At 45.0% G+C, this 27550-nt stretch overlaps 1 protein-coding gene across 1 annotated transcript; it reads left to right on the top strand.

Annotated features, from left to right (window-relative positions):
* The first annotated feature begins 704 nt into the window (after positions 1-704).
* ARL6IP5 (ARF like GTPase 6 interacting protein 5) lies at positions 705-27550 on the top strand. Its single transcript, XM_075549904.1, has 3 exons — positions 705-1177; positions 22943-23160; positions 26075-27550. Exons 1-3 carry the CDS (start codon positions 1008-1010, stop codon positions 26245-26247), a joined length of 561 nt encoding a protein of 186 aa, XP_075406019.1. The 5' UTR covers positions 705-1007; the 3' UTR covers positions 26248-27550.

The following is a 27550-nucleotide window of genomic DNA, read 5'->3' as shown; positions in this document are numbered from 1 at the left end:
TACCATTGCAATGAATAAAACTTTTTTTCCCTTCAAGTATTTGAGAGCAAGCCCTTAAACTGGGGGACAAAAGGGAGGGGGAAGAAGAATCTACCCTTCGGAAGATCTTTAGAAAGAAATGTACAAGTAAAACACCCCTTAATAATTTTTCTTCAGGCTGGGGTGCCAAGCAATGGCTTTATTAAAAGACTGTGTTCTTTTAGTGCAAGTTGTTCCCAAACATGGGGATAAACCAAAACATAAATTAATTAAAATAAAACAGCAGCTCACAGCAAGGACATACTGATACATGCAAACATGCTGAAGTGCCCACTTCATCAGAATGGCACAGGAATTCAATAACTCTGTCCCTAGAAAAGAGAGCTGGGGAACAAAGAGAAGTGAAAGGGCCAACCAGCCCTTCCTGCCCGCACCTCCTTTTTCCTATTGTGCCAGTCTCATTTCGCTCATCGTTTGACTCAGGGGAAACAAAACAACGGAACGGGGAAGACTTGCATTCAGATGTGCAAAGGTGAGTAACTGGTTACTTCTCAACACCAGTCCATCCTCGGAAAAGTCACTAAAATCTGCCGCCACCCCATTTCACGTAGGTTGGCATTCGAACAGCTGCAATCGCCCACCCCCCCGGCCCCACCCCGCCACGCTAAGTCAGAGCGCACCCCCAGGAAGCGAATCCTCAGAACGCGGGCGGGTGCATTTTGGGTCGAACTGCTGGAGAGAAAAGCTTTGCCCCCACGCTCGGACCGAGGACTTCCGCTGGCTGCTTGGCGTTGATTCACTTCGGTTCTGCGGACGCCTCGGTTTCTTAGAACCAATCACTTCGAGCCAACTGCGAAGTCAAAAGCGCAAATCCGCCCGGCCGCTTTGAGTTTCCTTCGCTGCGCTGCGCGCCAACCGCAGAGCCGACGGCGCGGGAGCCGCTGTCATCGCTTGGACCCAGCTCCGCGGCTCGGTTGCCGCCGCCGCCTCCCCCAGATTCCCAAGAAGAAGCCGAGGAAGACGTTGACATGGAGGTCCCTCCTTTGCGCAGCTGGGACGACTTCTTCCCGGGCTCTGACCGCTTCGCGCGGCCGGATTTCAAGGACATTTCCAAATGGAACAACCGCGTGGTGAGCAACCTGCTCTATTACCAGACCAACTACCTGGTGGTGGCTGCCATGATGGTTTCCGTGGTGGGGTAAGTGGCGTTTCCCCTCCCGGGGCACAGACCCGGGGACAGCACGGAGGGGACGCGGTCTGCAAGCCCCGGGCGTGCAAAGACGCCCACCCTGCCCCGCGCCCGTTCGCACAAGTCTGGGAGCGGCCGAACCCGGACAAACTTGCCTGCTGGGGGTTGGGGCGGGGGGGGGGGCACAGCAATCCGCCTGAGACCTGAGGAGGCTTAGGGGGCAGGGCACGTGTGTGTGTGTGTGTGTGTGTGTGTGTGTGTGTGTGTGTGTGTGTGTGTGTCAGAGACTGAGAGACACACTTGGGAGTGGGTCGGATTTATCCCCCTTGGACCAGGAATTTGTGTGTGTGTGTGTGTGTGTGTGTGTGTGTGAGAGAGAGAGAGAGAGAGAGAGAGAGAGAGAGAGAGAGAGAGAGAGAGAGAGAGAGAGAGAGAGAGAGAGAGAGAGAGAGACCGAGACACACTTGGGGGGTGGATCGGATTTGTCCCATTCGGACCAGGAATTTCTCTTTATGTGCCCCGATTAGGCTCTTACTGGGGGAGACATTTGCAGCACGCTATTCTTTTTAAAATCAGAAAGCGGTGTAACCCTATCCTGAGGCTGCATGGGCAGGCACCGCCCTCCGAGGCCTGGGGCGACTGGGTGTGGACCGGACCCTGTTTTCTGGAGGGTGGGGTTTAAAAGGGTTCCTAAGTGGTGTGTGCGTGGTTAGCGTCTCTCCAAGCATTTGCTCCGATGTACTGGAAGGCTGGGCTCGGTGCGTGAGGATGGGTGGTCCCTGGTGGCGCATCTCCCCGGGCGCGTGCGGGGAAGGCTGCCTGGAGTTAGAATGGAAACCCTCTTTTTGCTTCCAAGGAGAGACCATGGGTGATCCCTTTATCTTCACGGCCCAGCCAGTGGTCTCAGTATCGCTAAAGACGGGCTTTTCAATACCTGCTAGGAGAATCAAAAGTGTCCGGTGCTGCAGAAGAGTTCAGACGCCACACACTGTCCCCCAGAAAGCACCGTTCCCTGCAGTTTACCCTTTAAGAAATGTTTCTCTTGCTTTTGCAGGAAGGTGTGTGTGTGTGTGTGTGTGTGTGTGTGTGTGTATCTTACTGATTATCTTCAACACATCCTTAAGGGAAAAAATAAACCTGGCTGGGGGGGAATGGTGATCTGGTGGTTCCTATCTGGCTCTGGGGTGGTTTCTTTTTTGAGCCACCTCTGTGCCAGGCCTCATGCCAAGCCCCCAGCACACCACGATGAATCAAAACTACAGTGCTGCCCAGGGGAACGTGGCACTTGTTGAGAAGTTAGAGGAGTAAACTCACCACAGAGAGGAAAGTGGGGGGAGGTAATGATTTCCGGCTATGGTTCCTACTGTCCCAGGTAGGCAATGATGGGGACCCACTTGTGGGCTCCTCATTCTGTGTAGCTACAGAATGGCACACTCCGGGAGTGCTTTGGAGTGCCCACGGCGCTGAGTAGACTCTGAACTAGAGTGGCAGCCAAAGGTGAACTTGTCCGGGTAGGGCAAGTCTACTGCCTGAGGCCACGCCCGTCTGAAGTTCCCTAGCTCAATATCAAACCCAACCCACTGCCACTGAGTCCATTCTGATTCATGGTGACCCTGTGTTGAGGCTTCTTTCCCTCAATGCTAACAATGTTCTTTAATACAGAATAAAGTACTGTGCCAATCTAAGATTCTGAAATAGATCTGCCTGTGCTTTCTGTCTCTGTCCCTCTCCTTCCCTGGTACCCCCCACACCCCCCATTCTCTTTGCATAAAGAGATGGGCATGAATTTGCTAAAAGATCCCTCATGGCTCAGTGGGTTATGCGTATCTGGTGGTCCAGTGATGGGAGTATTTTCTTGAGGTAATTCCAAAAACTTAGAGGGCAGAGTGTGACAGCAAGCCACCCAAATGTACAGGGGGGAAAAAGCAAAGTATGCTGCCCAGACCAAAAACAAGTTTGAGCACTTTTTCATAGTGAAAGCTAAGGACCGGCCCCTTAACTAAATATAGGTTCATTGTTGGTGTGATGTCTCCTGCCACTGAATCAGGAAGTTTAAGGGTGTTGGCCCTTTCCATTCTCCATTCTTAATAGGAGATATAGATAGACTCAGTGGCATTTTAGGGAAGACATAGTAAAAAGTAGCCATGAACTTTATCTTTTATTATTATTATTATCTTTTAGGAATATGCAAAAGATATGGGTCAGTTGTAAAAGCTATTTTAAAAATCGCACATGTACAAAATATTAATTTTCCTTAGTTAATCTACTCTCCTGAATTAATTTTCTGCCTCCATAAAATTTGTTATATTTTTTACCACTTGCTCTTTTCTTGCTTTACATTTTAATAAAACCCAATAAATGCAAACATTTATGGAGCACTTTGTGTCCCAGATACCTTGCTATGCATTTTATCGATATTACTAACTCAAACAGAGCAATGAGTAATCTGTTGTGACTATTTTACTATTGTTAACTACAAGGCTCAGAGAGGTTAAAGGACTTGCTCAGCGTCATAGACTCAAGCTTGTGTGCTTATATGTGTCATCTTCCTATGAGTCATGAACTTTAAGACAGTTTCTTTTTTTGTTGTTGTTCTAAACGTTTTATTAGGGGCTCATACAACTCTTATCACAGTCCATACATATACATACATCAATTGTATAAAGCACATCTGTACATTATTTGCTCTAATCATTTTCTTTTCTTTCTTTCTTTTTTTTTCTTTTCTTTTTTTACATTTTATTAGGGACTCATACAACTCTTATCACAATCCATACATATACATACATCAATTATGTAAAGCACATCCATACATTCCCCGCCCCAATCATTCTCAAAGCATTTTCTCTCCACTTAAGCCCTTTGCATCAGGTCCTCTTTTTTTTTTCCCCTCCCTCCTCGCTCCCCCCTCCCTCACGTGCCCTTTGTAATTTATACATCGTTATTTTGTCATATCTTGCTCTATCCAGAGTCTCCCTACCCCCTCTTCTCTGCCGTCTCTCTCCCAGGGAGGAGGTCACATGTGGATCCCTGTAATCAGTTCCCCCTTTCCAACCCACTCACCCTACACTCTCCCAGCATCGCCCCTCACACCCCTGGTCCTGAAGGTATCATCCACCCTGGATTCCCTGTGCCTCCAGCCCTCATATGTGCCAGTGTACAACCTCTGCCCTATCCAGCCCCGCAAGGTAGAATTCGGATCATGGTAGTTGGGGGCGGGGGAAGCATCCAGGATCCGGGGGAAAGCTGTGCTCTTCATCAGTACTACCTGGCACCCTGACTGACCCATCTCCTCTCCTAAACCCCTCTATGAGGGGATCTCCAGTGGCCGACACTTGGGCCTTGGTTCTTCACTCTGCACTTCCCCCTTCATTCAATATGATATATATATATATATATATACACACATATTCTTTTTTCTTTTTTTGCATGATGCCTTATACCTGGTCCCTTTGGCACCTCGTGATCGCACTGGCTGGTGTGCTTCTTCCATGTGGGCTATTTTGCTTCTGAGCTAGATGGCCGCTTGTTTATCTTCAAGCCTTTAAGACCCCAGAAACTATCTCTTTTGATAGCCGAGCACCATCAGCTTTCTTCGCCACATTTGCTTATGCACCCATTTGTCTTCAGCGATCCTATCATGGAGGTGTACAGCCAATGATATGATGATTTTTTGTTCTTTGATGCCTGATAACTGATCCCTTTGGGATCACTCGCTCACACAGGCTGGTGTGTTCTTCCATGTGGGCTTTGTTGCTTCTGAGCTAGATGGCCGCTTGTTTGTCTTCAAGCCTTTAAGACCCCAGAAACTATCTCTTTTGATAGCCGGGCACCATCAGCTTTCTTCACCACATTTACTTGTTCACCCACTTTGGCTTCAGCAGTTGTGTTAAGACCCACCAACAAACCCACCAGCTGCTCCAGGGGAGAAAGACGAGGCTTTCTACTCCTGCAGGCTTGGAAATCCACAGGGGCAATTCTACTCCTGACTATAGGGACAGAGTTTAGAATCAACTTGGCTGTTGGTTTGGGTAGCCTCTGTGAACATTGAGTGTTGATGAAAATTGACCTGGCTGAAGATCGAGAAGGTCTGGTCTTCAAGATTTTTGTCAGCGAAAAGAAAGGCTGTGGGATCCAGTCCCACTGTAGAATGAGTACTCAGGAGTGAAATGGGCAATTAAAGAAAATAAGGCAGACAGACAAGCGAGGCACGAGGGCTCATCTCCGATGTTGGCATAGGAGTGAGAGAGGGAGTTGATTTAACAGTGAGTGTATATAGTCACGAGGCTTGCAAGCCTCCAGCACATACCTACACATTAGAAACCTGTAGCATCTTACTCTTGGATGTCCCCTGAGCTCGTCAGGGGAACACCCTATAATAAGTGTCAAAAAGGGAGTCCACTGCTCCTTGAGTGGGAAGGACAAAAGAATCTGATTGCTTTTAAAGATAGGTCTTCTCTAGCCACAAAGTGAGCAGCCAGATGCCTGTAGGAGACATTTTGGTAGTAGCCTTTTTATGGAGGGCTGTGGTGGGGACAGCTTTCCTAGTGGGAAATATGTATTTGGCATTATCTCTATCTCGGAACTGTGGAGATCTTTCCCTATCACTAGAGCCAGTCTTCCCAGCCCTGTGATTACGAGTATAGAGATGACACCCCATACACTCCGTCCCGGGTCTTTGGTTTTCCACAAGGTCCCAAACCACCTACATGGGATGCCAAGACACCAATCTAACCAAGACAGAGATAGAGAGAGATTAGGATAGAGATAGCTTCTGTGGATGGCCAACCATCCATGGTTTAGATTTTGTCTTCATCGAAAGAGCATGGTTCATACTTAGGCAGGTCACTTCTTCCTGTGGGTCTACTGTGCCTCTTAGCTAATATTCTTTTAAAACTAAAAGTTGTCCTATCTCCTGGTTCATTGAGTAGTATAAGGTAGTGTTTAAGAACGTAGCGTCTGCAACCAGAAAAAATGACGTTTGAATCCCAACGGCACACTAGCTTTGTGACATGGGGCAAGTGCTTCAATGTCTTCCCCCTAAAATGAAACTAATAATAGTACATACCTGATGGAGCCCTGGTAACATAGCTGCAGTCCTCAAGGTCAGCGGTTTGAAATCACCAGCCACTCCGTGGAGAAAAATAAGACTTTCCACTTCCACAAAGAGTTACCAGAGAGTTATTAGTCTCGGAAACCCACTGGGGCAGTTTTACCCTGCCCGATAAGGTTGCCATCAGTTGAAGTCAACTTGATGGCTGTGAGTTTGAGGTTTTGTTTGTTTGATAGGACTTCAGGTAGGTGCTATTTTTAGTGAGAAAATCAACTGAGTTAATACAGGCAAGGCTCTCAGAACAGCTCTGGGTCCCCAGTATTTGCTCCACAAACATCATATTTTTATTATCATTATATTGTTATCATTGGTGGTGCTACACTGAGAACAGACTGCATTTTACACTGGCAGCTCATCTACCCGAACCTCAAAGCTCCGGATTCCTTCACCACTTTTGCTTCTGCAAGACTCAGCTTTGGGCACTACCCCTTTGAAGGAAAATTCCTCCCCTCTCTCTCAGTTCCTTGTCTGCATTAAGCCCTACCCTGTGCGTCTTCTCCATCCTGTCCGTATCTGACAGTAGGTCCTGAAATTGTTGACTTGGGCCAGTTGGGGCTGGGTTTTGTTTGGGTCTTGTCCTTGTGGTGTTGAAGGCTATTTCTGTTCTCTTTCCCTGAGGCTCACTACATAGCAGGTGCCTGGTTGGTTAGTGCAAAGCTCTCACAAATGACAGGCGAGTCTGGCAGGTTCACAGAAACAACTTTCAACCGGATTCATGGGACAAGTTGTTTTGAAACACATAGCAGCCTGCCAGCAACTCCATGCTACCGAAGACAGTCTGCACCATATGATTACTCGATCTGTGTGAAAGCTCCACTTACACAGTGTAAAATGCAAAACCGTCGCTGTTCTTATTACCCTTGTGGAAGCTTGGTAAAACACTCTAGTGTGGGGTTTCCCAGGGACCCAGATGGTGCACACATTGAGCGTTTGTCTATGTTGAAAAGTTGGCCGTTCAGGCCCACAGTGAGGCGCCTCGGAAGAAAGCTCTGGCAATCCACTCTTGGAAAGTCACTGCCTTGATAACCCACACAGTTCTACTCCGCACACACAGAATGTGTGTTGATCCAGGGGGAACAATAGGGTTTCCCAACTTTTGACAGGATTACATTTTCAATGGAATTGTGCTCTGGTGTAGGGAGTGTCCCTCTGCATTGTAGGGTGCTTAGTCAACCCTGTCCTCTGCTCACTAGATGCCAGTACCCCGCCCTCAACAAGTTATGGTAACCAAAAATAGCTGCAAACATTGCTAAGTGTTTCCTCTGGAACAAAGTCACCCCTGATGGAGAACCCTTGCTCTCCTGCCGCAGAAAACCATGCCGATTCCTCAGTAGCACATTCCCGAGAAAGATCACCACCTACCGAGTGACACACACACTCACAAGAGCATTATTGTAAAATTATTACAGAGCAAATCAGATGGATTAGAACTTCTGCTCCTGACCTTTCAAACACAGGAAGGAGTGACTTTGAACTTTGATACGTTTGTCCATCCATACTAGCCCAAACGGATTCAATTATTAGTCTGCCCAGAAGACTCTACTGATTTCACAGACTAGATCTTTTTCTTTTTGGACAGAATTTTGACCTCCTCTTTTAGTAGCATTTTGCTCAGAAGTTACAGAAGTTTCACCATTACAAAATCAGGCTTAAAGGATTTATTTAATACAAAGGGCATTAGAGCCTAAAAATGATCTTACTCCAATATTAGCTACTTAATGTAACTTACTTTTACGTTAGTATTAAGTGGCACCTTCAGAGATTCTAAATATATCATTCTTATCTCGGTCCAAGCATCTGGGTTATGTGCACACTTGAAAGTCTCCCAACTCTTGCTCTTTTAAATCACAAGCACTAGGTGACAGATTCACATGAGTGGCTTTGTCATATTGCAACTTGCATGTCTTATAGAACTTTGCTTCCCTTGAAGACTTGAATTTCCTTTTTAGGATGCAGACATGACTTCTGAAGAGACTGTATTGCTTAAAAGGAGTACCCTAAGAACCAACTGGGCAATGTGTGTTTTGCGAAATTTGACTTGAATTCAAGAAGAGAACCATGTCTAAGACTGAAAAGAGGAGGGCCAGGAAACACCTCTGCCCTGTGGGTTCTTTTAACACAGACGCAGCATTGGATGTCAACACCTCGGTTTTTTAAAGTGAGCAGCAAAGACCACATGTGCTCCAAGGCACGCATGAAGCACACTAGACCTGCTAGCATGGGCAGAAATCTCTACTTGCCTAGTGGAATACCGCAGCTGGGGCAATTCGTTTGCTGCAAAGCGTGGCCCGTGTGACTCACGGACCAGCAGCAACTGTGTCACCTGGGAGGTTGGTACAAATGAAGATTCTTAGATCCCATTCCAGACACACTGAGCCGAGTAAAGCATTTTAACAAGATTCCCAGAAGATGCATAGCAATGTTAACCCTTTCATGATCATGATCCAGTTATTTTGACGTGTGTGTGTATACATAATCATGTGCTTTCATTAATGGAAGACACGATGAATCAAGGAGCATTTCTGAAATTTTGTTCTGAAATGCAGGTTTGCTGTATGTTATGTGGAACCTAGATATTGCTCTGGATTGGGTGTAGAGATTGAGATTACGTGGAATACACATGCCCCTCTCAACTCTTTAGTAGGGTTATGTGTGATGCACTTGGTCTTGTGCACTCTCAGGGTAAAGTTATATGGAGCACTTATGTCTCTCTGGTCTCTGTACCATATTGTAGCTCCTTTGATAGACGCACACAGTGTAGAGCACCTGAAAATATGGTGTTCCCAAAGAACATGGAACCATCAACTAACACACAGGAACCCAGAAATATATTTACAAGGTGTCAGGGTTGACCAGCCCCTAACACATCATCACCAGTATGGTAGGTGCAATTATACAGTGATAACAGGTAAAGAGTATAGTAAAGTCATAGATAGCATGAGAGATAGAAGAAGAGAGATTGAGATAATGGAGTCAGACACATTTCATGGTAGCATGCTCACCTCAGCCTCACTTGATGGTCCACGTGGAGAGAGAGAGATTTATTGCTAACCAAGGCTTTTATATTGTCTGGAGACGAGCAAGTCCCCTAATTACAGGTAAAGACATATGTCAAAGGAAACGGTTGTGCTTTAGGTAATACAGTAATGGGAGGGGGGTGATCTAGGAGTATCTAAGCAATAGGAAGAGGAGGGATTGGGAGGCAACTTAAGTTTGGATATCATTGGGCCAGTTTGACCTTTCTCTGGCTCACTACAGAAACCATTATCAGTAGGATGTAAACCCCACCTACAGGAACCAAACTGATGACTGCAAGCCTTTAGGGAGAAGTAGCCCATTATCCTTAACATCGGGGAGTGGGCCCTACCTGTGGTGGGACTAGACAGTAGTCTGGCAATTGACTGCCTTCATGGAGGTAACTTGACAATCATTTACCATTAGCTGCAAGCAGTGTCCTAAGTTTAACATATATTTGGGGGAGATAACTTAGGAGAAATCTTTCTGTTTCCCATACCAAAGCTTTTATCCCAGTGAAAAATCAGCCAAAAGATTTACAAAATCACAGGATTCATTGCCTCATATAATACCCTGCCAAAATGAGAATTTTCTGCACATGCCCATTTCTTGTGTTCAGAGAATTATCCAAGCCCCTATCTGATGGCTGTACCTACTTTCAGTGGGAAAGCAGCTGCCCAATAAACCCCAGGGGAGGAAAATATAGGTGGGCACTCTATGCCCCACAGGACATGAAAGAGACAAAATGTGAGATATAGGCCTGGTCTGTTTCAAAGGGAACCCAGAGAAATTGAAGTAAATAAATTTGCATGCTGAGGTGTCACCGTGAGTGATTCTCAATGTATAGTTCCTGTCTGCACCCAAGCATCCAGTCATTGTTTTTCTAACTCCTGAAATGATTGTGATGCACATCCCAAAGTTGCGATGGAGAGCTACTGGACCTCTCAAACGTCTCAATTTTTTTTGAGGTAACATGGCTAATTGGAACCCAAACTGCTAATAGTAGCTTGAGTTATTGATATGCAGTGGGGTACTTTTCCTTCAAACCATACTGCGCGTTAGTCAAATCCACCCACATCCCTGACTCTCATGATATTACTTGCATGATGACAGTCTTAACGCCTCCCTCTGTCCAGAACTCACAATGCCCCCATGGCCCCAGCAGTACCAACTACACACAGAATTTATGAGTGTGCATAAATGCCTCTGTGTCTGCGGCCAGAAAGGGCCATTTATTCTCGTTTGTATACATTCCTGCCTGCTCCTTAAGACCGCAGCACAATGTAGCTGCTGAATGAATGAGCCCTGCTTTCTTGACTCAAATATCTCTCTATCACGGAGCCCAATAATTCTGCCTATGTGAGAGCTCCAGCAGAGTGGAAAATACAGTTGCCACTGTATACTTTGTTGCCTGACATGATAAGGGGTTTGAAATGGGAACGCTGCCAATTCTAAGCTGGAGAAAAATCTTTTTTTTTTTTTAAGATAGAAACTTTATTTATACAGCCATGTGATGTAGTCTGGTGGATTTAATTGGTTTTAGACATTTGTAAGTAAAATATTCTTTGTGAATCTTAATATCTTGTTAGAACTGCACATGCTTCCATACAATTATCTTTGTAAATGTCTACTTTAAAAAAATTGTCTAAATTCATTGGAGTCTATGTAGACCATGATTTTTCTTCTAGGACTGTAATTTCATAATATAAAGTTTGGTACTATCCCAACATCAGCATAAGGAGTGCTGGTGTGAGATGTAGTCAGTTATTTATGAGGCTCTTCTATGGGCTGCCAGGGTTACTTGTTATTTTTTTTAAATGTTTTATTAGGGGCTCATACAACTCTTATCACAATCCATACACACATCAATTGTGTAAAGCACATCTGTACATTCATTGTCCTCATCATTTTCAAACTATTTGCTCTCCACTTAAGCCTTTTTAAAAAAAGAGAAAAATCTTTTCCACATGAGTGGGTCCCATCAGATGTTCTTGGCTTGTGATGATGTGTTTGTGGGATAAAGAAAGGATCGGGGCATTTCCACCTTTGTTGCTGCAGGGTTGCAGAACCAAGCGTCCAGCCAGCAGGAGAAAGGCAGGCCTACTATGCTCGGGGTCCACGTGTGTGTGCATTAAAACAGACTCCGGTGGAATTCATTGCAGTCTGACTATGCTAGAACGGAGGGCAAGTGCTTTTGACATTAGTCAGCGTCAACACCAACTCCCCAATCTTAATTTTCCTTGAATTGCATGATTCACTCACTTTACAGAGTAGGCAGCATCCCCAGAAACTGTGCTAGAGGCTACAGTGGTGAATCAGCCAGCTGTAATAACTTACTGTGTGGAGGTCAGAGCCTAGAGTTGCAGCAAGTTGATGCTAAACAGATAATCATTGTTATAAAACTGTAGCAAGCATACAGAAATGTACAGCTAGATAAACACACACCCTTTTCACGCTGACTTCCCTGAGTTTCCCTGTCCATGATGACTCCAGATTCTAATGGTCTCAGTTCAGAGGGATGGGAGAGGCATGCAGTGCGTGGACAGGTGAGAGAGTTAAGTTTTAAGAATCCTCACTTGTAGCTCAGATGTCTTCTCAGCCCCTCCTCCATCATTCTGCTCTCCCCGCCCTCTCCTAGCCCTTTACTGACCCTCCAGGCAGAGCATGTTGAAGGCTGCCTTCCCTAGATGGGTTATCAATTTCTTATGAGTATAGAACTTTTAGAAGTCTGTCAACTATAGATGATTTTAGAAAATGTAATTGTGTTATACAAAACCAATGCTATGTCTGAGCCCATTGTTGCAGCCGCTGTGTCATACCATCTCATCAAGGGCCACCATCTGTCGCCCTAACCGTCTGCTTTATCAAGCACGATGTCCTTCTGCAGGGACTGGTCTCTCCTGATAACAATGACTGTCATCTTCCCTTCTAAGAGCATTCTGACTGAACTTCTTGGAGACAAGTTGTTTCTCCGGCAGTCCATGGTAACTGCAACATTCTTTGCCCACAGCATCATTAAAATGCATCACTTCTTCACCAGTCTTCTTTGTGTCTTGTCTAGCTTTCACATACAAATGAAACATTTCACAAAGACCCTAGTTTGTATCAGAAGCGTTTTAGTCCTCAAAGTGACATCGTTGCTCTTTCAATACTTTAAATTTGCCCAATGTATGTATCATTTGATTTCTTTTTTTTTTAATTTAAACATTTTATTAGGGGCTCATACAACTCTTATCACAATCCATACATATTTTTTTAGTTTTTTTTTACATTTGATTTCTTTCCTGCTGCTTCCGTGCATGTTGATAGTGAATCCAGGTAAAATGAGGTCTCTGACAATGGCAAGTTTTCTGCTTAACAATAATGTTGTTTATTTGTCTAGTTGTGAGGCTTGTTCATTTTTTTACATTGAGTTATCATCCATACTGATGGCTGTCGTCTTCCATCTTCATCAGTGAGGGAATCTAGAACCTCTTCTCCTGCAGCCAGCAAGCCCGCTGCTGGCATATTGGAGGCTGTTAATGAATCTTCCTCCAATCCCAGTGGATTCCTGGAATACAGCTCTCCAGATTATTTGCTCAACAAGTATGGTCAAAGGACACACAACCCCGATGTTTCCTGATTTTAAGCCACACAGTCTTGTTCTGTTCAACTGCCTGCCTCTTGTTCTTGTGTACAGATTCCACTGAACACAGTTACGTGTGCTACAGTTCCCATTCTCTGCAATGTTATTCATAATTTGTTCTGATCCACAAAGTCAATGCCTTTGCATACTAAATAAAACACAGAAAAACAGCTCTCTGATAGTCTTTGCTTTCAGTCAGAATCCTTCTGACGTGGGCATTGGTTTCTCTCCTTCCATATTGTCCGAATCCAGCCTGTTCAAATTCCCTGTCAGTTCCTTGTCAATGTATGGTTCCAACCATGTAAAACCTATCTTTAATTTTTAAAAATTAATACATCACTTTACTGGGGACTCTTACAGCTCTTCTAACAATTCATGCATGTGATATGAATGATTTTGTAGATAATTTCCACATTCTGTTGGATCACCTTCCTTAGGAATAGACACGAGTTAGCGATCTCTTCCAGTTGGTGGGCCATGTACCTATCTCCCAAGTTTCTTTTGATATTGCCTCCATTTGATGAAGCACACGACTGGTATTCCGTCCACTCCTGGAGCCTTGTTTTCCAGATAAAGTCATCAGTGAAATTGGGACAGCTTCTTTCATCGCTCTCATGCTAGATAGCATGCAACCTCTGAAAGGGCTGAACGGCCACCAATCCTTTCTGGTGCGGTGACACTGCATTCCTTGACTTTTTAAAAAAATCATTTCATTGGGGGCTTGTACATCTCTTATCACAATCCATACATCCATCCATTGTGTCAAGCACATTTGTACATCTGTTGCCATCATCATTCTCAAAACATTTGCTTTCTACTTGAGCCCTTGGTATCAGCTCCTCATTTTTTCCCCTCACTTCCTTCCTCTGTCTCTTGCAATGGGTTTTATCAGGGAACCATTCATGTCCATAATCTTAGACAAAACCAACAGGCTGGTTCTCTGTAAGCATGTATAAATAGCTATTTGTCCTGGCCTTCCTCTCCCCACCCATGGCGCTTTCATGCACGGCAACACCTGGGAGGCTGAAAAGCCATGTGAACTAGGAAGCCATCTTCTGGACCTGCTATTAATGTGCTTCAGATCCTATCAGTGTGCATGCTCCCTGTCTCAGAGGTATAGTGAAAACACACCCATGGGGAGATGTTGTTCATCCCCATCAAGTCCATGGTCACTCCTGGCCGCCTCGTGTGGGCAGAGTGGAACTGCACCATGGGGTTTTCAAGGTTGCGACCTTTCAGAAACAGGTAGCCAGGTCTGCTTTCCCAGGCAGCCGGCGAGGGGTGTCGGGGGGGGGGGGGCGGTCAGCACTGCCAACCTTCCCGCTAGTAGTCAGCCCTAAAGGGTTTGTGCTGCCCAGGGTGACAGTGTGAGGTCAATCGATTAGGAAACCTGGTGGGAAGGACTGTAGTGTGTTAGCCAAGTTCATGAGTCTGTTTTCTCTCCTCTGGCTCTGTAGGAAATTGTCATGTGACAGTGATTCTTAGTTGCTGTTTTTTAAAAAAATCTAATCTACTGAAAGCATTTAGGAAGAATAATTTATAAACGATTCAATGATCTTTCCACTTAAATCCCAGGGAAATTATTTGTTATGATATTAGCCAGAGGTTTTTCAAGGGCAGTGAGGAAAAGGTTCTATCATTTGCTCTACTTTTGTATGTGTTACACATTTTCTAAATAGTTTAACATGTACTTATTACAGTTTTATCAGAGCTTTGAACCTGAATGGCTACTTGACTCCAAATCTCACGATGGGAAATTGTGACATGTGAGGCTTCTGACTCAGGTCTAACTTATTATTTATTAAAAATAAAACAAACAACAGACAAATGTCTAACTGTAAGAGAAGACATGGAAAAAAAAAAGAGAAGACATGGAAGTTAATCAGGTGTGTCTTACTGTGATTCACTTGATGACAGTTGGGAAGAGAGGGGTTAGTTTGGCTGTGAATGTTTAGTTGGGTGGCGCTGAGAATGCTGGACACAATAAACATTCCTTATATAGCAAGTACACAGTCAATACCATGGGCTACCCTAATTCAGTTGGTTAGGACAGTCTCAAGGTTATGTTACTCTAAGAGACAGTCTCCCGCCCCACCGTCACTGCTGGGTCTTATTTAGTCTCTGATCACTGGGTTCTGGAGACACAGGCTCACTCATGCTTTCTTAAAGCGGATTTTATTTAAAACCTACATCGATAATTCACAGCTAGACACAGTTCTTGCTGGGATGGAAGTGGTGTTGGGAAGCTAAAATAATCTCAGTAGATTATTAGTTTGGTCCGAGGAAACAAAGAGCAGGAAAGGTCTGTGGGGATGGCTGAGTGGGCTTGAATCTCCCCACAAAGCCTCAGGCTGGCCCAGCAACAGGCCTTCCCAGGGTGCCAGCTGCCAGCAGCCACACTGAGTCTCCCTCTGTCCAGTTTTGCTGTCATAGCGAGAGCCCCTTATATCAGGATTTGGATCACTTTGTTTTGTTTTCCTTTCACACAGTGTGGGAAAGAACAGGGACAGGGATTCTTTCCCCAGTAATATCTAGGTACCAAGGGAATCAGTGAGCTGTCCAAGCAGAATAAAATCTCAAGTCCCTTGATGTGTCACCTGGGAAAGCTCTTGAGCTGGTCTTCATCATCAGTCAATGCCTGGCAACTACAGAACGAACGCAGTCTGGTTCGCACTGTCTTTGTGTGTCCACTCTTGTGGCCACTGTATCTTTTGAGTGCCTTCTAGCCTAGAGGCTTGTCTTCTAGTGCAATATTGTGTTGTGGCCAATAGGGTCTCCCATAAAAGTAGACCGCCAGGCCGCTCTTCCTAGTCTACAGGTGACCCTGAAACCTTTCCACCATGAACGAGCCCACTGGTAGCTGAAATATCGGTGGCGTTGCATACGGCATCCCGACAGCACTCAGCCCACCCAAGATGAGAAATGTGCGGTGGGGAACTTACTGAAATCACACTGACATGGGCTCTATTCTCAGGACTGCTCTTTCTTTGAATAAACATGTACTGAGTGTCTCCTGTGTGGACCAGACACTGTGCCAAGCACTGGGGCTAAAATGTCAAGGAGCCTGCCTCCGTGGCACCTGCCCTCTCGTAGGAGACGGAGACGGGCATCCATTACTCGTTCATAATAGTAAATGTGAAACCGCCCCGGGGAGCAAGTGCTATGGAGAGGAGGCTCCTACCTGCCAGAGAGAGTGAGCTGGGCTTCTTTCAGCAAACGCTGGCAAAGCTGGGATTGGAAGGAGAGAGGAGGGAGTCCTAGGGATGGCTAGAAGCCCAGAGTGCTGGAAGGCAGACTCAGGAAGGGCAGGCCTGGAGGAAGTTGAGAGGCAGGCTAGCCAGTCCCTAGGATGCCCTCAGACCAATCACTAACCCTGAAACCCAGCTGCTGACCAATTGACATTGATGCATCATGACTTCCCAGGTGTCAGAGCAAGAACAGGTTTGTTCAGTGGCTATTTCTCAGATGTAGATCACTTCCCAGTCATTGCTGGTGAACTCCGACATTAGCAGTATATGGGCAATGAGAAGCAAGAAAATGAGTGTGTGGATTTGCATTTGTATTGATCCCTTTGGTTGTTTAAGAACTCCAGACAAACATTATCAAGTCAGAGAGGTCCTCTAAGAGAAAATCACTTCTCTCTCTCTCTCTCTCTCTCTCTCTCTCTCTCTCTCTCTCTCTTCAGTGAGTCAGACTTCTCCAGGAAGCACACTTCTAAAATAGCCGTTTCAGTTTGAAAACTGGAGCACACAGGAAATATTTACCTTGAGCTTCTTGTGCTCTTTGCAGCATGGCAAACCACCTACTTTCAAACCCACTACCACCGAGTGGATTCTGACGGATAGCCACCCTACAGGACAGCCTTACCTTTCTCCCACAGAGGGGCTGGTAGGTTTGAACAACCCACCTTGCAATTAGCAGTCCAATATCTACCTAACCCACAGCACCATCAGGGCTTCCTGCAGCATGGTGATTTTCAGATATCCTGAAGTTCGTTCCAGGATCTTTGTTTGGATCAACTTTTATCACTGGCTCAGCAATGGGTGGCCTCAGACAAATCTACTCATCTTCCATTCATTAGTTTGTTTGTAAAATTAAGTTTTGTTTTAAAAAAATCATTTTATTGGGGGCTTGTACAGCTCTTATCACAGTCCATCCATCTATCCATTGTGTCAAGCATATGTTGCCATCATCATTTTCAAAACATTTTTTTCCTACTTGAGCCCTTGGTATCAGCTCATTTCCCCTCCCCCACTCTCCCTCCTTCATGAACCCTTGATAATTTATCTTTTTTTTTTTTCATAACTTACACTGACCACTGTCTCCCTTCACCCATTTTTCTTTTGTCCATCCCCCTGGAAGGGGGTTATATGTAGATCATTGTGATTGGTTCATCCTTTCTTCCCCCACCTTTCTCTTACTCTCCTGGTATCGCTACTCTCATTTTGGTCCTAAGGGGTTTATCTGTCCTGGATCCCTGTATTTCCAGATCTTATCCAGTGTGTATGCTCTGGTCTAGCTGGATTTGTAAGGTAGAATTGGGGTCATGATAGTGAGGGGGTGGAAGCATTAAAGAACTAGAGGAAAGTTGAATATTTCATCGGTGCTATCCTGTACTCTGACTGGTTTGTCTCTTCCTTGTGATCCTTCTATAAGGGGATTTCCAATTGTCTGCAGATGGGCTTTGGGTCTCCACTCCACAATTCCCCTCATTCTCATTGATATGATTTTTTTTGTTTTGTGTCTTTGATGCCTGATTCCTAATCTCATCGACACCTCATGATCACACAGGCCGGTGTGCTTCTTCTATGTGGGCTTTGTTGCTTCTCAGCCAAATGGCCGCTTGTTTATCTTCAAACCTTTAAGACTCCAGATGCTATATCTTTTGATAGCTGGGCACCATCAGCTTTCTTCACCACATTTGCTTATGCACCCATTTTGTTTTCAGCAATCATGTAGGGAAGCTGAGCATCACAGAATGCCAGGTTATTAGAACAAAGAGTTCTTGCATTGAAGGAGTACTTGAGTAGAGTTAACTCAATGTCCATCTGCTACTTTAATACTTAACATAAAAATATATATATAGATCCGTTTCCCTATCATTATATAAAATATATTTACATATGTATATGCCTATTTTTAAACCTCTGTAAATGTCCTTTGCCTCCTAGTTCTTTCCTCTATTTCCTTTTACTTTCCTCTTGTCCCACTATCATGTTTGGCCTTCATTTGGGTTTCAGTAATACCTCTCGGCTACCTTGCCCTTGATCAAGCCCCACCAGGCATCCTATGTCCTCACCATTGATTTTAGATCACTTGTTGTCCTCTTGTCCCTGAGTGTAAGTTGGGTTTTTAAGATCCTTCCTAAAATAAGTAAGTAAGTAAACAAGCAAGTAAATAAATAGATAGAGAAGATCCTTCCTAGCTCTAAAATTCCATGACTGGTCGAGATTTTTATCCGTCCCTTTCACCCATGTGTGCTGAAACTGCAGATGGAGCTAGCTGAGTCGTAATGGAAAGCTAAAGCCATACATCAACACTCACTAGTGGCCACCTTTCTTCAGAGAGAAATGAGAATGTTGAGGGATTCCCTAGGAAAATGACTGGCTGTCTGAGCCAGCAGGGAAAGGGGTTTGTGTATAAGCATGTGTGTGTGGTGGCGTCGGGGCGGGCGGGGTCCCCTGAAGCAGAGTAACAGTGCTGGAGAGGTTATTTGGGGTAACGCTCCTGCTTTCCCTTCTCTGACTCTCGAGGTGTCTTTGAATCTTTGTGTGGCTCTTTCTGTACGTTCATGTGGCCCTGAGGTAAAATTGAGAAAAATTAAAGGATATGATTCAGACCATGGTGATTTCATTTGTTTGTAAAAATATACTTAGACTCTCAAATAATTTTCAAATTTTTGTGAGGGACAGGGTTGACGCTTCTGTCTCAACAGTTTGCCAGCCTATGGAAAAGGCTATGCAAAGTGACTTTATAGTATTCATAGGAACATTCCATGATCTTTTCATTCCAATTTTCTACAAACATTCTGAAGTCCTTCCTACATATGAGCATTTCATGTAAACGTGTATACTTTTTTAAAATCTCACATTCGAAAAAATATTTAACATTTTTGGGTTGCAAAACGAAGTCCTATTTCTTCCAAGTTCAGATAATGCAGTGTATTCTCATTCTCTCTCGCCCTCCCTCTCATATGTGGACGACAGAGAGACTCCGCACAGCAGGGTCAGTGGCCACTGTCCACAAGCAAGGTGGGCGGCATGTTTATGGAAACTGCCTCCCACAGGTGCTTGGAGGTTACTGTGCCCGGGGAGACTAGCAGCCCAACTGTTGATTAAAAGCTTTACTCGCCTCGGAAAAAAAACCACAAATTCCTCTCTCCCTGGAAAATGAGCTCAAGCTATGAGGGATGGTGTGTGCTTTATTTTGCTCCAAGGGCATTGGTGTGTGTGTTCCCAGGTCTTGGGATGGACGTGTATCTAAGCGTGCCAATGAGGGAAATCATGTCTGTTCTGAGTGGCTTTGTTCATTTTTTCCATTTGGAAACTTGCTTTCTAATTATAGATCGTGGTGAGGAGGTTTGTCAACTGACACCAGTCCTATGGAACTACTTGTTCTGTTCCTTTCCCTGAGCATGAGCCACAGGCACCGGGGAAATGCAATTTGGAATTGCTTGAGTCGGCCCTACATTTTGTGTTGTTCTTTGCCTTGGCTGTATTTAGGTATTCAAAGTAATAGTCTATTTTTTTTGTATTCCAGATAGGGGGGACAAAAGTTTGACCTCAATTTATTACACGCTTCATGCGTTATTATTATAATGGTTATCCAGAAAAGACTGAGTGGATTTTTGGTATTTGCTGCCCTTAGCCACCTCTTGTTTGGAATGTATGCAAAGGCGTTTTCTTAAACTTTTACCCTCATTCTGGTTCTTCTAGTTAATTTTGATCCTTGCTTTGTCTCACAGCACACAAATATTTGTGTGGGTTATAGGTCAACATCAAAGGCTTTGAAAAAGATGCTTGTTTGTTTTTTAAACGTATTCCCCCCCTCTGCTATTTTGTTGTTTGTTTAAAAATACCTGTTTTATTAGTCGAACAATGCATTGAGAAAATTAAAAAAGAGAAATGAGCAAATAGAGGGAAATTACCTATGACCAGATCCTTCTGTGCACTATAGCGAATGCATTCATGTGGTACAGTTCCCCCCTGAATCTTCCTGGTGATAGGGATGGGATTGTCCACCAGTGAGACTTTCTGGTCCTCTCCACTCCATCTCCCCACCCTGCACTAAAGAGAATCTTCCTTTGCCTTGTCCAAATCCCGCCCCACCCCCACCCCCAACCGCTCCATGGAACTGTAAGGGATGGTTTGTCTTTCCCAGAAATCAGGTGTTGCTAAATCAAACGTAGGTGTGATCCAGATAAAATTAAAGAGAAATGGACTGAGAGGCTGCATGGACCCACATAGTAAAGAGGCAAGGAAAAGAGCGGCAATACACAGAATAATGTGTGCTGGATGTTGGAGGAAGTTTGGGGGTGGGGTGTGCTGTTTAGCTCTGGTGGTGCAGTGATTAAGCACTTGGCTGCTAACAGAAAGAGCATGATTCAAACTCAGCAGACACGCCATGCCAAGGAGTCAGCTTCCCTGAGGATTACAGCCTTGGAAACCGCACAGGGCAGTTCTACTCTGTCCTGGAATCAGCTCGACAGCACTGAGTTTGGTTTGGGGCGTGGGTAGGCTGAGTATAAGAGGCCCTAGAAAGTGGGAAGCCTTGCTGGTGTAGGGGTTCCGAGTTGGGTTGCGGTCTGCATGGTCAGCGGCTTGAAACCACCAGCAGCTCTGAGACAGAAGGACTGAGCTTTCTATTCCAGTAACAATTAGTCTGAGAAACCCATAGGGGGTCACTGTGAGTCAGCACTGATGCAATGGCAGTGAGTTTTTGTTTGTTTGTTTGTTTTGAGAGAATGAATAGGCCACCGAGGTTTGTTTGGGAGCAAGAAGAGTCTTTTGCTGTGGTGTATAAATTTATTTGCCACTAATTTTATTGGAGAGACTTACCAGTTTAAAAAATAATTATAATTAAATTTTTAATAATATTTTAGTATTTTACTTCATATGTATAGATATATTCTGATTACAGAATAATGTACTAGTTATAAAATTTTTTACTTCCAAGTGCTAGAATATATATATAATAAACCTAACAGTTTATTAATTTGCTACAATTGCTTTTTCTCAATCCATCTATTGTGAACATGTTGCTGTGTATTTATGTAAGGAGCCCGTTGGTGCACCAGCTTGGTGCGTGGCTGCTAAGTGAAAGACTGGCGGTTTGAGCTTGCCCAGCCACTGCGAGTGAGAAAGACCTGAAGGTCCGCTTCCAGAAAGATGACAGCCTCGCAAACCCTCGCTGCGGCGCTGCTGCCGTCTCAGGGGTACCTGTGTCTCTGAAGCCTCAGGACAGGCCCTCACAGCAACACTGTGTTCCTAAGCATGCCTCCGCTTTTACAAATAGCTGTAATTTCCACAGTCTGACAGCTGTGCTGGCCAGAACATTGTTTCTCGAAGTTTTTGATCATAAACCCCACTAGTATAAATGGCGTTACAACTCAGACCTTATTTTCTTACCACAGACTGTATTCTTCACTGGACATTTACTGCTTAAAGGATACTGTCATTTGCAGGAGTTCTGAAACATTTGCTAATCACGAAAGTAACCTCTCTCCTAGGAGTCCCTGTCAGATTATGTACCGCCACCCTTGTCACTGTTTACTTCTATATCTTTTAAAATAGAAATCTCCCCCCAAATTTCAAAGCATTTTGACATTAATTATAATCTTTGAGAAAAACAACTGATGAAGGTATGGAAAACATCTTTCTCCAAGTTTAAAATTATTTAAAACAGCCCCCCACCTTCGGTGAGCAGAAAGAAAGCCTAGATGTAGAGAGATTTTTATAAAGGAATTTCAGGTATCCTAAACATGAAAGTATGAATGCAAACATGCGTGTCAGACCTTTGGTCCCACGTCCCCTTGCTCCACTTTCTGGGCCCTCCTTCTGCATCGAGGGGAGTAATGATCGAAGCATGAGGCCAGCCGCCAGCACTCTTTGTCCTTTGAGTCTTTCAAGACGTTGAAAAGTTCGTAGCCCATTACATGTGAAGACTGAGCACAAGCGCCTCCTTCAGAATGTGGGGTACACGTTGGGGTTCTGTCTGTGGTGGCAGCACACATTTGCTATTCTAGGGTTGTAATGCATACTGTGCCAAGAATCGTGGATTCCAGTGCCCCCATGGACCAAGTCGGTTATGAAAGAGAGATAACGGGCAGCTGCTGGAATCCCGGATCGATGGCAGCTTGCTCGTAGCCTCTGTGAAGGATGTTGAAGGGAGTGGTGGGAGGGAGCTGGATGGAGAGTCGTCTTCTGTCTGAATGAGGCCGGGGTGCCGGCCAGTTGTTGACATGGGAAAGCGGGCCCAATGTTGTTACATGTTCCTGTTTCCGAGACAATTAAGACGATGAAAACTTTTGTTGTGGTGTTTTGTTGTCGTTGGTTTGGGTTTTATTTTATTTTTTGTGGTGCTTTATTTTTATACATTGGGATTTCAGTGAGAGGTTTGGAAAACACTGTGATTGTCCATTGGTTCTGGCCCAGAGGATTGAAATAAACCCTCGCAGGTAAGAAAATACAAGCTCATGTGCACAGAAGCAGAACCCCTCCAAAGAAACCTTAGCTGTTACCATTGGAGGCCTGTGGTGAGATGAACTGACCCGGTTGGTGCACGTCCAACTGCCTCAGTGTGAGCCCTCGTTCCACGGTTTGCAAACCTCTCTGTGCCCGGTGCCTCCATTGGAGAGCTACACTGGTAGTAGCTGCCTCATCCAGCTGTGAAAATTAAATGAGACAATGCGGTGGCGTGCACAGTAGGACTGCGTTTACTGAGGACTGGCTTTCTGCGCCCTTTCTCCTCCGGCTGCTGCCATCGCGGCTGCCACTGCTGACGACTTCGTTTCTCCTCCCAGGTTCTTGAGTCCCTTCAACATGTTGATCGGAGGAGTTGTGGTGGTGCTGGTGTTCACGGGGTTTGTGTGGGGCGCCCACAACAAAGACATCTTCCGCCGGATGAAGAAGGAGTACCCCATGACGTTTGTGATGACGGTCATGCTGGCTAGCTATCTCCTCATATCCATGTTCGGCGGAGTCCTGGTCTTCTTGTTTGGCATCACTTTCCCTTTGCTGAGTAAGTGAGCTTAATGTTTCTTTTTCTCCCGTGGCAACAAACACCGGAGTGATCGTTGGCTGGGAATGACATTTAGAATTTTCTAGAACAACTCCAGAAATATTTGTGGGGAAACTGCTGTGGGCTAGACACTCATAGGGAGACACCAAGCGGGACACACCGACTGTACTCCTTCAGGTCCCACAGCAGGAAGGTGGTGTGCCTGGATTGGAACCCCGGTTAAGCCAACACAAAACTGTCTCTTCTCAATGTTTCAGTGTTATTCTGACAGAAATGAATTAGTCATTGGGAATAAACTATTCGTGTTCTGCTTATTCTGAAGATCCATAATTGGTGTAAAATTTTTCTAAGTCTGTAGGAGTAATTGGCATATTTATGAAGGTGTTTTGTTTGTTTGTTTGTTTTTAAGTGGGGAAGCCCTATTATCTTTTAATACCATGACCCATCTACTTTCTGAAGCCTCCTCATAGGTACCAGTACTGGTCATGAGAACTAGATATTTTTAAAACCTTCATATGCAATGTTTATTTGGGCCCCAAACACATACTTGAAGCCTCTCATAGAGATCAGGTAAAATTCCAGCTTCGTCAGTAGATACTGGCTGAAATTCTAATGCACTAAGTGGCAGGTGCATCCCTTTAACTTTCTCCTGCTGTTCACGAGTGCTTTTTATCCCGTTTCATGAAGTCATTCACTTATTCTGGGGTTTTGCTGATTGAGCCCAGACTGTGTCTGGATGGCTGCCACCTCCTGTTGGAGTTTGACTCAGCAAGTGCAAAGTCAGCTTTGGAAAATGTTCTTCAGGTTTTCCTTGTGCGCGACAATGGAAAATAAATAAGCAAGCAGACTCACTGCCATTGAGTACATGCCTGTTGGGAGAAACTGTCGGACAGGGCGGAACTGCCCCTGTGCAGCTCGGAGACTGTACCTCTTAATGGGAGTAGAAAGTGTCATCTTTGCCCCACTAAGAGGATTCTTTATTACACGCATGGCCATTGCGTCCATTCTATGTCCATGATTCTTTCTCGTTTAAGTGCACAGCTTGTTTACTTGGGTTCCTGTCTACATCAGAGCCTGGGAGAAGGACAGGATAATGATATACATCAGAGACAGAGAGTCATGGCCCCAGTTTCTAGCCCTGACTTGCTAGGAGCCAGCCATGTTGACTTGAGCCAGTCGTCAAAACGGGCCATAGTTGACTAAGGTATACGTCAGTGCTAATTACTCAGGATCCCACCCCCACCCCTGAAGTATGTTTCGTATGTCCCATTCAGTGACATTAATTACATTCACCATCACTACCATCAGTTTCCAAAATTTCCCATTACCCTTGACAGAAAGTCTGTGCCTCCAAAGCAGTGACTCCCTGTCTGCCATCCCCCCCCCCCCCCCGGGTTGTTACTCAAAACCTGTAGTCTAGGCATTTTTTTTATTCTGGCAGCTCCTGTAAGTGAGATCCTATAAGGTTTGTCCTTTCATGGCTACCTTAGTTCACTCAGTGGGATGCTTGCTACGCAAGACACTTTTTAAAAATATAAATTTCCCAGCCACGTTGCGGGAGATCTTGCTTCTCTGTTGACCTGGCATTTTCAGATAGCTCCTTGAATGTTTCACATGGACAATTAGTCTGGCAACCACCAGCGAGAAGGAGGATGAATGGTTCTCAGATTTAAGGTCTACGATCACCCAGAGTCATGATTAAAATGGAACCTTCCTGAGCCCTGCCTTGCTCTTCAATGTGGGCGTGGTAGAGCCCAGGAATCTGCTTGCGCAGCAGGCTCCGTTACACTCCGTGGAGCCCGACCTGTGAGCTGGACAGTGACGCTTGAAAAGGACTGGTACTGACCTTTGGTTTGCCTGTTTCAAAGTACAGGCTCCCCAGGCCCATTCGGTTATGATTTTATGATTTAGGAGGCCCGGGAGAGGAGCCTGGTAATCTATTTTTAAATAAGCAAACTCTGGTAATTTCTAATGATCAAGCAAATCTGGGAAACATTGGGGACTAGATAACCTCTAGAAAATTATTAGATTTTTAGTACAAATCTGTAGCTAACACTTAGGGAAACTCCCAGGGAGGAGGGACTCTGTAAGTAAGTGGCCTTTAGTTGCATGTCCCCTGACCCCAGTGGCCATCCGAGGAGAGTAGATCATCTGGGTGGACCAGGCCCCCAAACGTCCAATCAGCAGCTGTGGGCGCAAACCTTCTCACCACCCCGGACTCCTGAGGGGAAAACATCCAGGATCCCTGAGTTGAGCCCTAACTCCTTTCTGGAAACTCAGAAAGCTCACTGCCATCCAATCGGTTCCAATTCACAGCAACCCTTTCGGACTGGGTAGAACTGCTCCTGTGAGTTTTTGAGACTGTAACTCTTTTCGAAGATAGAATTAAATTGCATTCTGCAACTAGAATTAGATCCTGCTTTCTGAGGATTGGCTAGTGGTTGGGAACTACAGACCTTTCGGATCGCAGTCCAACCTGTAACCACTACAGGTTTTGTGTAAGTCAGTTTTTATCTAGGTTGCAATGACAAAGATTCCCTTTGAAATCCAGGGCATTTGAGGAGCAGCTGCAGGATCGCACGTGTGATGGACAGATGATGCTCCTTTCAGTTGAACACACACACGGTTTCCTCCACACACCAAAGAGCACTTAATGCGTGACTCGATGAGGTGCTTTACGTAAAGTCCACTTTACATCAGCCAAGGACCCAGTTGAAGACTGGAGCAATTACAAAGCCCTCCTGGGCGGCAGCCAACTGAGGCAGCCTGCACAGGAGATGAGGCTTTCGGCTCCCGTGGAGGGTCGCTATGAGTTGGAACCGACTGACAGGGAGGAAGTGGAAGGTTGATGTGGGACCAGACAAGGCGGCATTGCTGCTAACCATGTCCCCTTTACCCCCCCCCCCCCCCGCAGTGATGTTCATCCATGCGTCCTTGAGGCTTCGAAACCTCAAGAACAAGTTGGAGAATAAAATGGAGGGGATCGGGCTGAAGAAGACGCCGATGGGCATTTTCCTGGACGCACTGGAGCAGCAGGAAGAAAGCTTGAACAAATTCAGTGACTACTTCAGTAAAGCCAAGGACTAAGCGTCCGGCCTGGTGACGGGGCGGGTCACAGCAGGAGGTCCGCTGCAGCTTGGCCCTGCCTAGACCTACTTTCCGTTTGTGTATTTGAACTAGCAGGTGCATGTTCCACCCAGCTACCAGTGGCAGCGTGCGTGTAAAGACCGCGAGATGGATCCCTCTGCTGTTAGCGAGGTCGTAGAAACCAAATGTGCCCCCATCCTGACTCACCCCGAGCCAGCCCCGTTTTGTCTGAAGTTTCACACGTGTTTAGGAAAACTGATAGGGAGTAGATCCCACCGATCTCCTTAGGGAATCAGAGAAGCGCGGCCAGTACAGCAAGGACGCTCTAGCGGAAAAAGTCATTGTCAATCGTGAGGAATGGGAGTGAGTGAGAGGCAGGCACAGTAGCCTCCGCCTATTTCTAATCCCCTCCAGCCTCCTCCGCCCCTAATAGTCCCTCAGCTTTTAATGTGTGGAGGATAAATTACTTTAGTGATTATTGTTCTTTTAAAATCAAAGATGATTTCTATCACTTTGCAGCCTCGTTGGCATGCAGTGGAAACTGGATAAGCCAGTGTATGCTTTGTTTACAAATATAAAGATGGCTGTTAGAATATTTGGGCAACTTTTTGTAAATGTTTGAAATATGAGTCATGTAGTTTCACCAGCAGAGATCTGTTGGAAACCTAATGTCATCTTCCGTAACACCTTATTTTTAAAAAAAGCAGAAATTGAGTTTTCTTGGTATTGCCTATGTTTTATGATTATTATAGGAGAAAAAAAGAACAAAAGGTGTCCAGGATCATGTTTACTGTGCATTTTTTTCATTTTTTCTATTTTAACTGGAACATTTAAAAGCAAAGGAAATGAATGTGCATTTTATTAATTCCTTGGGTACCATGAAGATGGTAGTAGATGATCTTTTGAAATCTGAAAAGCATTTTTACATGACTGAGCAAAATTATTTTTAAAAGTTAAGATAGGCATAGTGTATATGCATTCTTCCCCATTTCTTTCTTCTCTTTACTTCCTATGGATTAGACATAGGTCATGGGAAAGGTTTTGCTTGCCAATTATGTGACTGCATAGAAAATCTAGGAAACAGATTTCTTTCATGTTGAATCCTACAGACAATTGAAGCTGTGCTTCCTGAAGAGGCTCCCTGTGATCTAGAGTCAGAAGCACAATATTATTCCTAATTTTTCTTGCATTTTGGTTTCTTAGCTAACTTTAGCTCATTGATGTCGCCACGTCAACTTCCCAGACGGTCTAGAATCTGTACTTTGCTTACTTGAATATGAAGAATAAAATGTTTCAAAGGTTT

This window comes from Tenrec ecaudatus, chromosome 5, assembly GCF_050624435.1.
Source record: "Tenrec ecaudatus isolate mTenEca1 chromosome 5, mTenEca1.hap1, whole genome shotgun sequence".
In the NCBI taxonomy this organism is placed as follows: Eukaryota; Metazoa; Chordata; class Mammalia; order Afrosoricida; family Tenrecidae; genus Tenrec; species Tenrec ecaudatus.
Note: the sequence above shows the minus strand (reverse complement) of the source record. Positions and strands in the feature narration are given on the sequence as shown.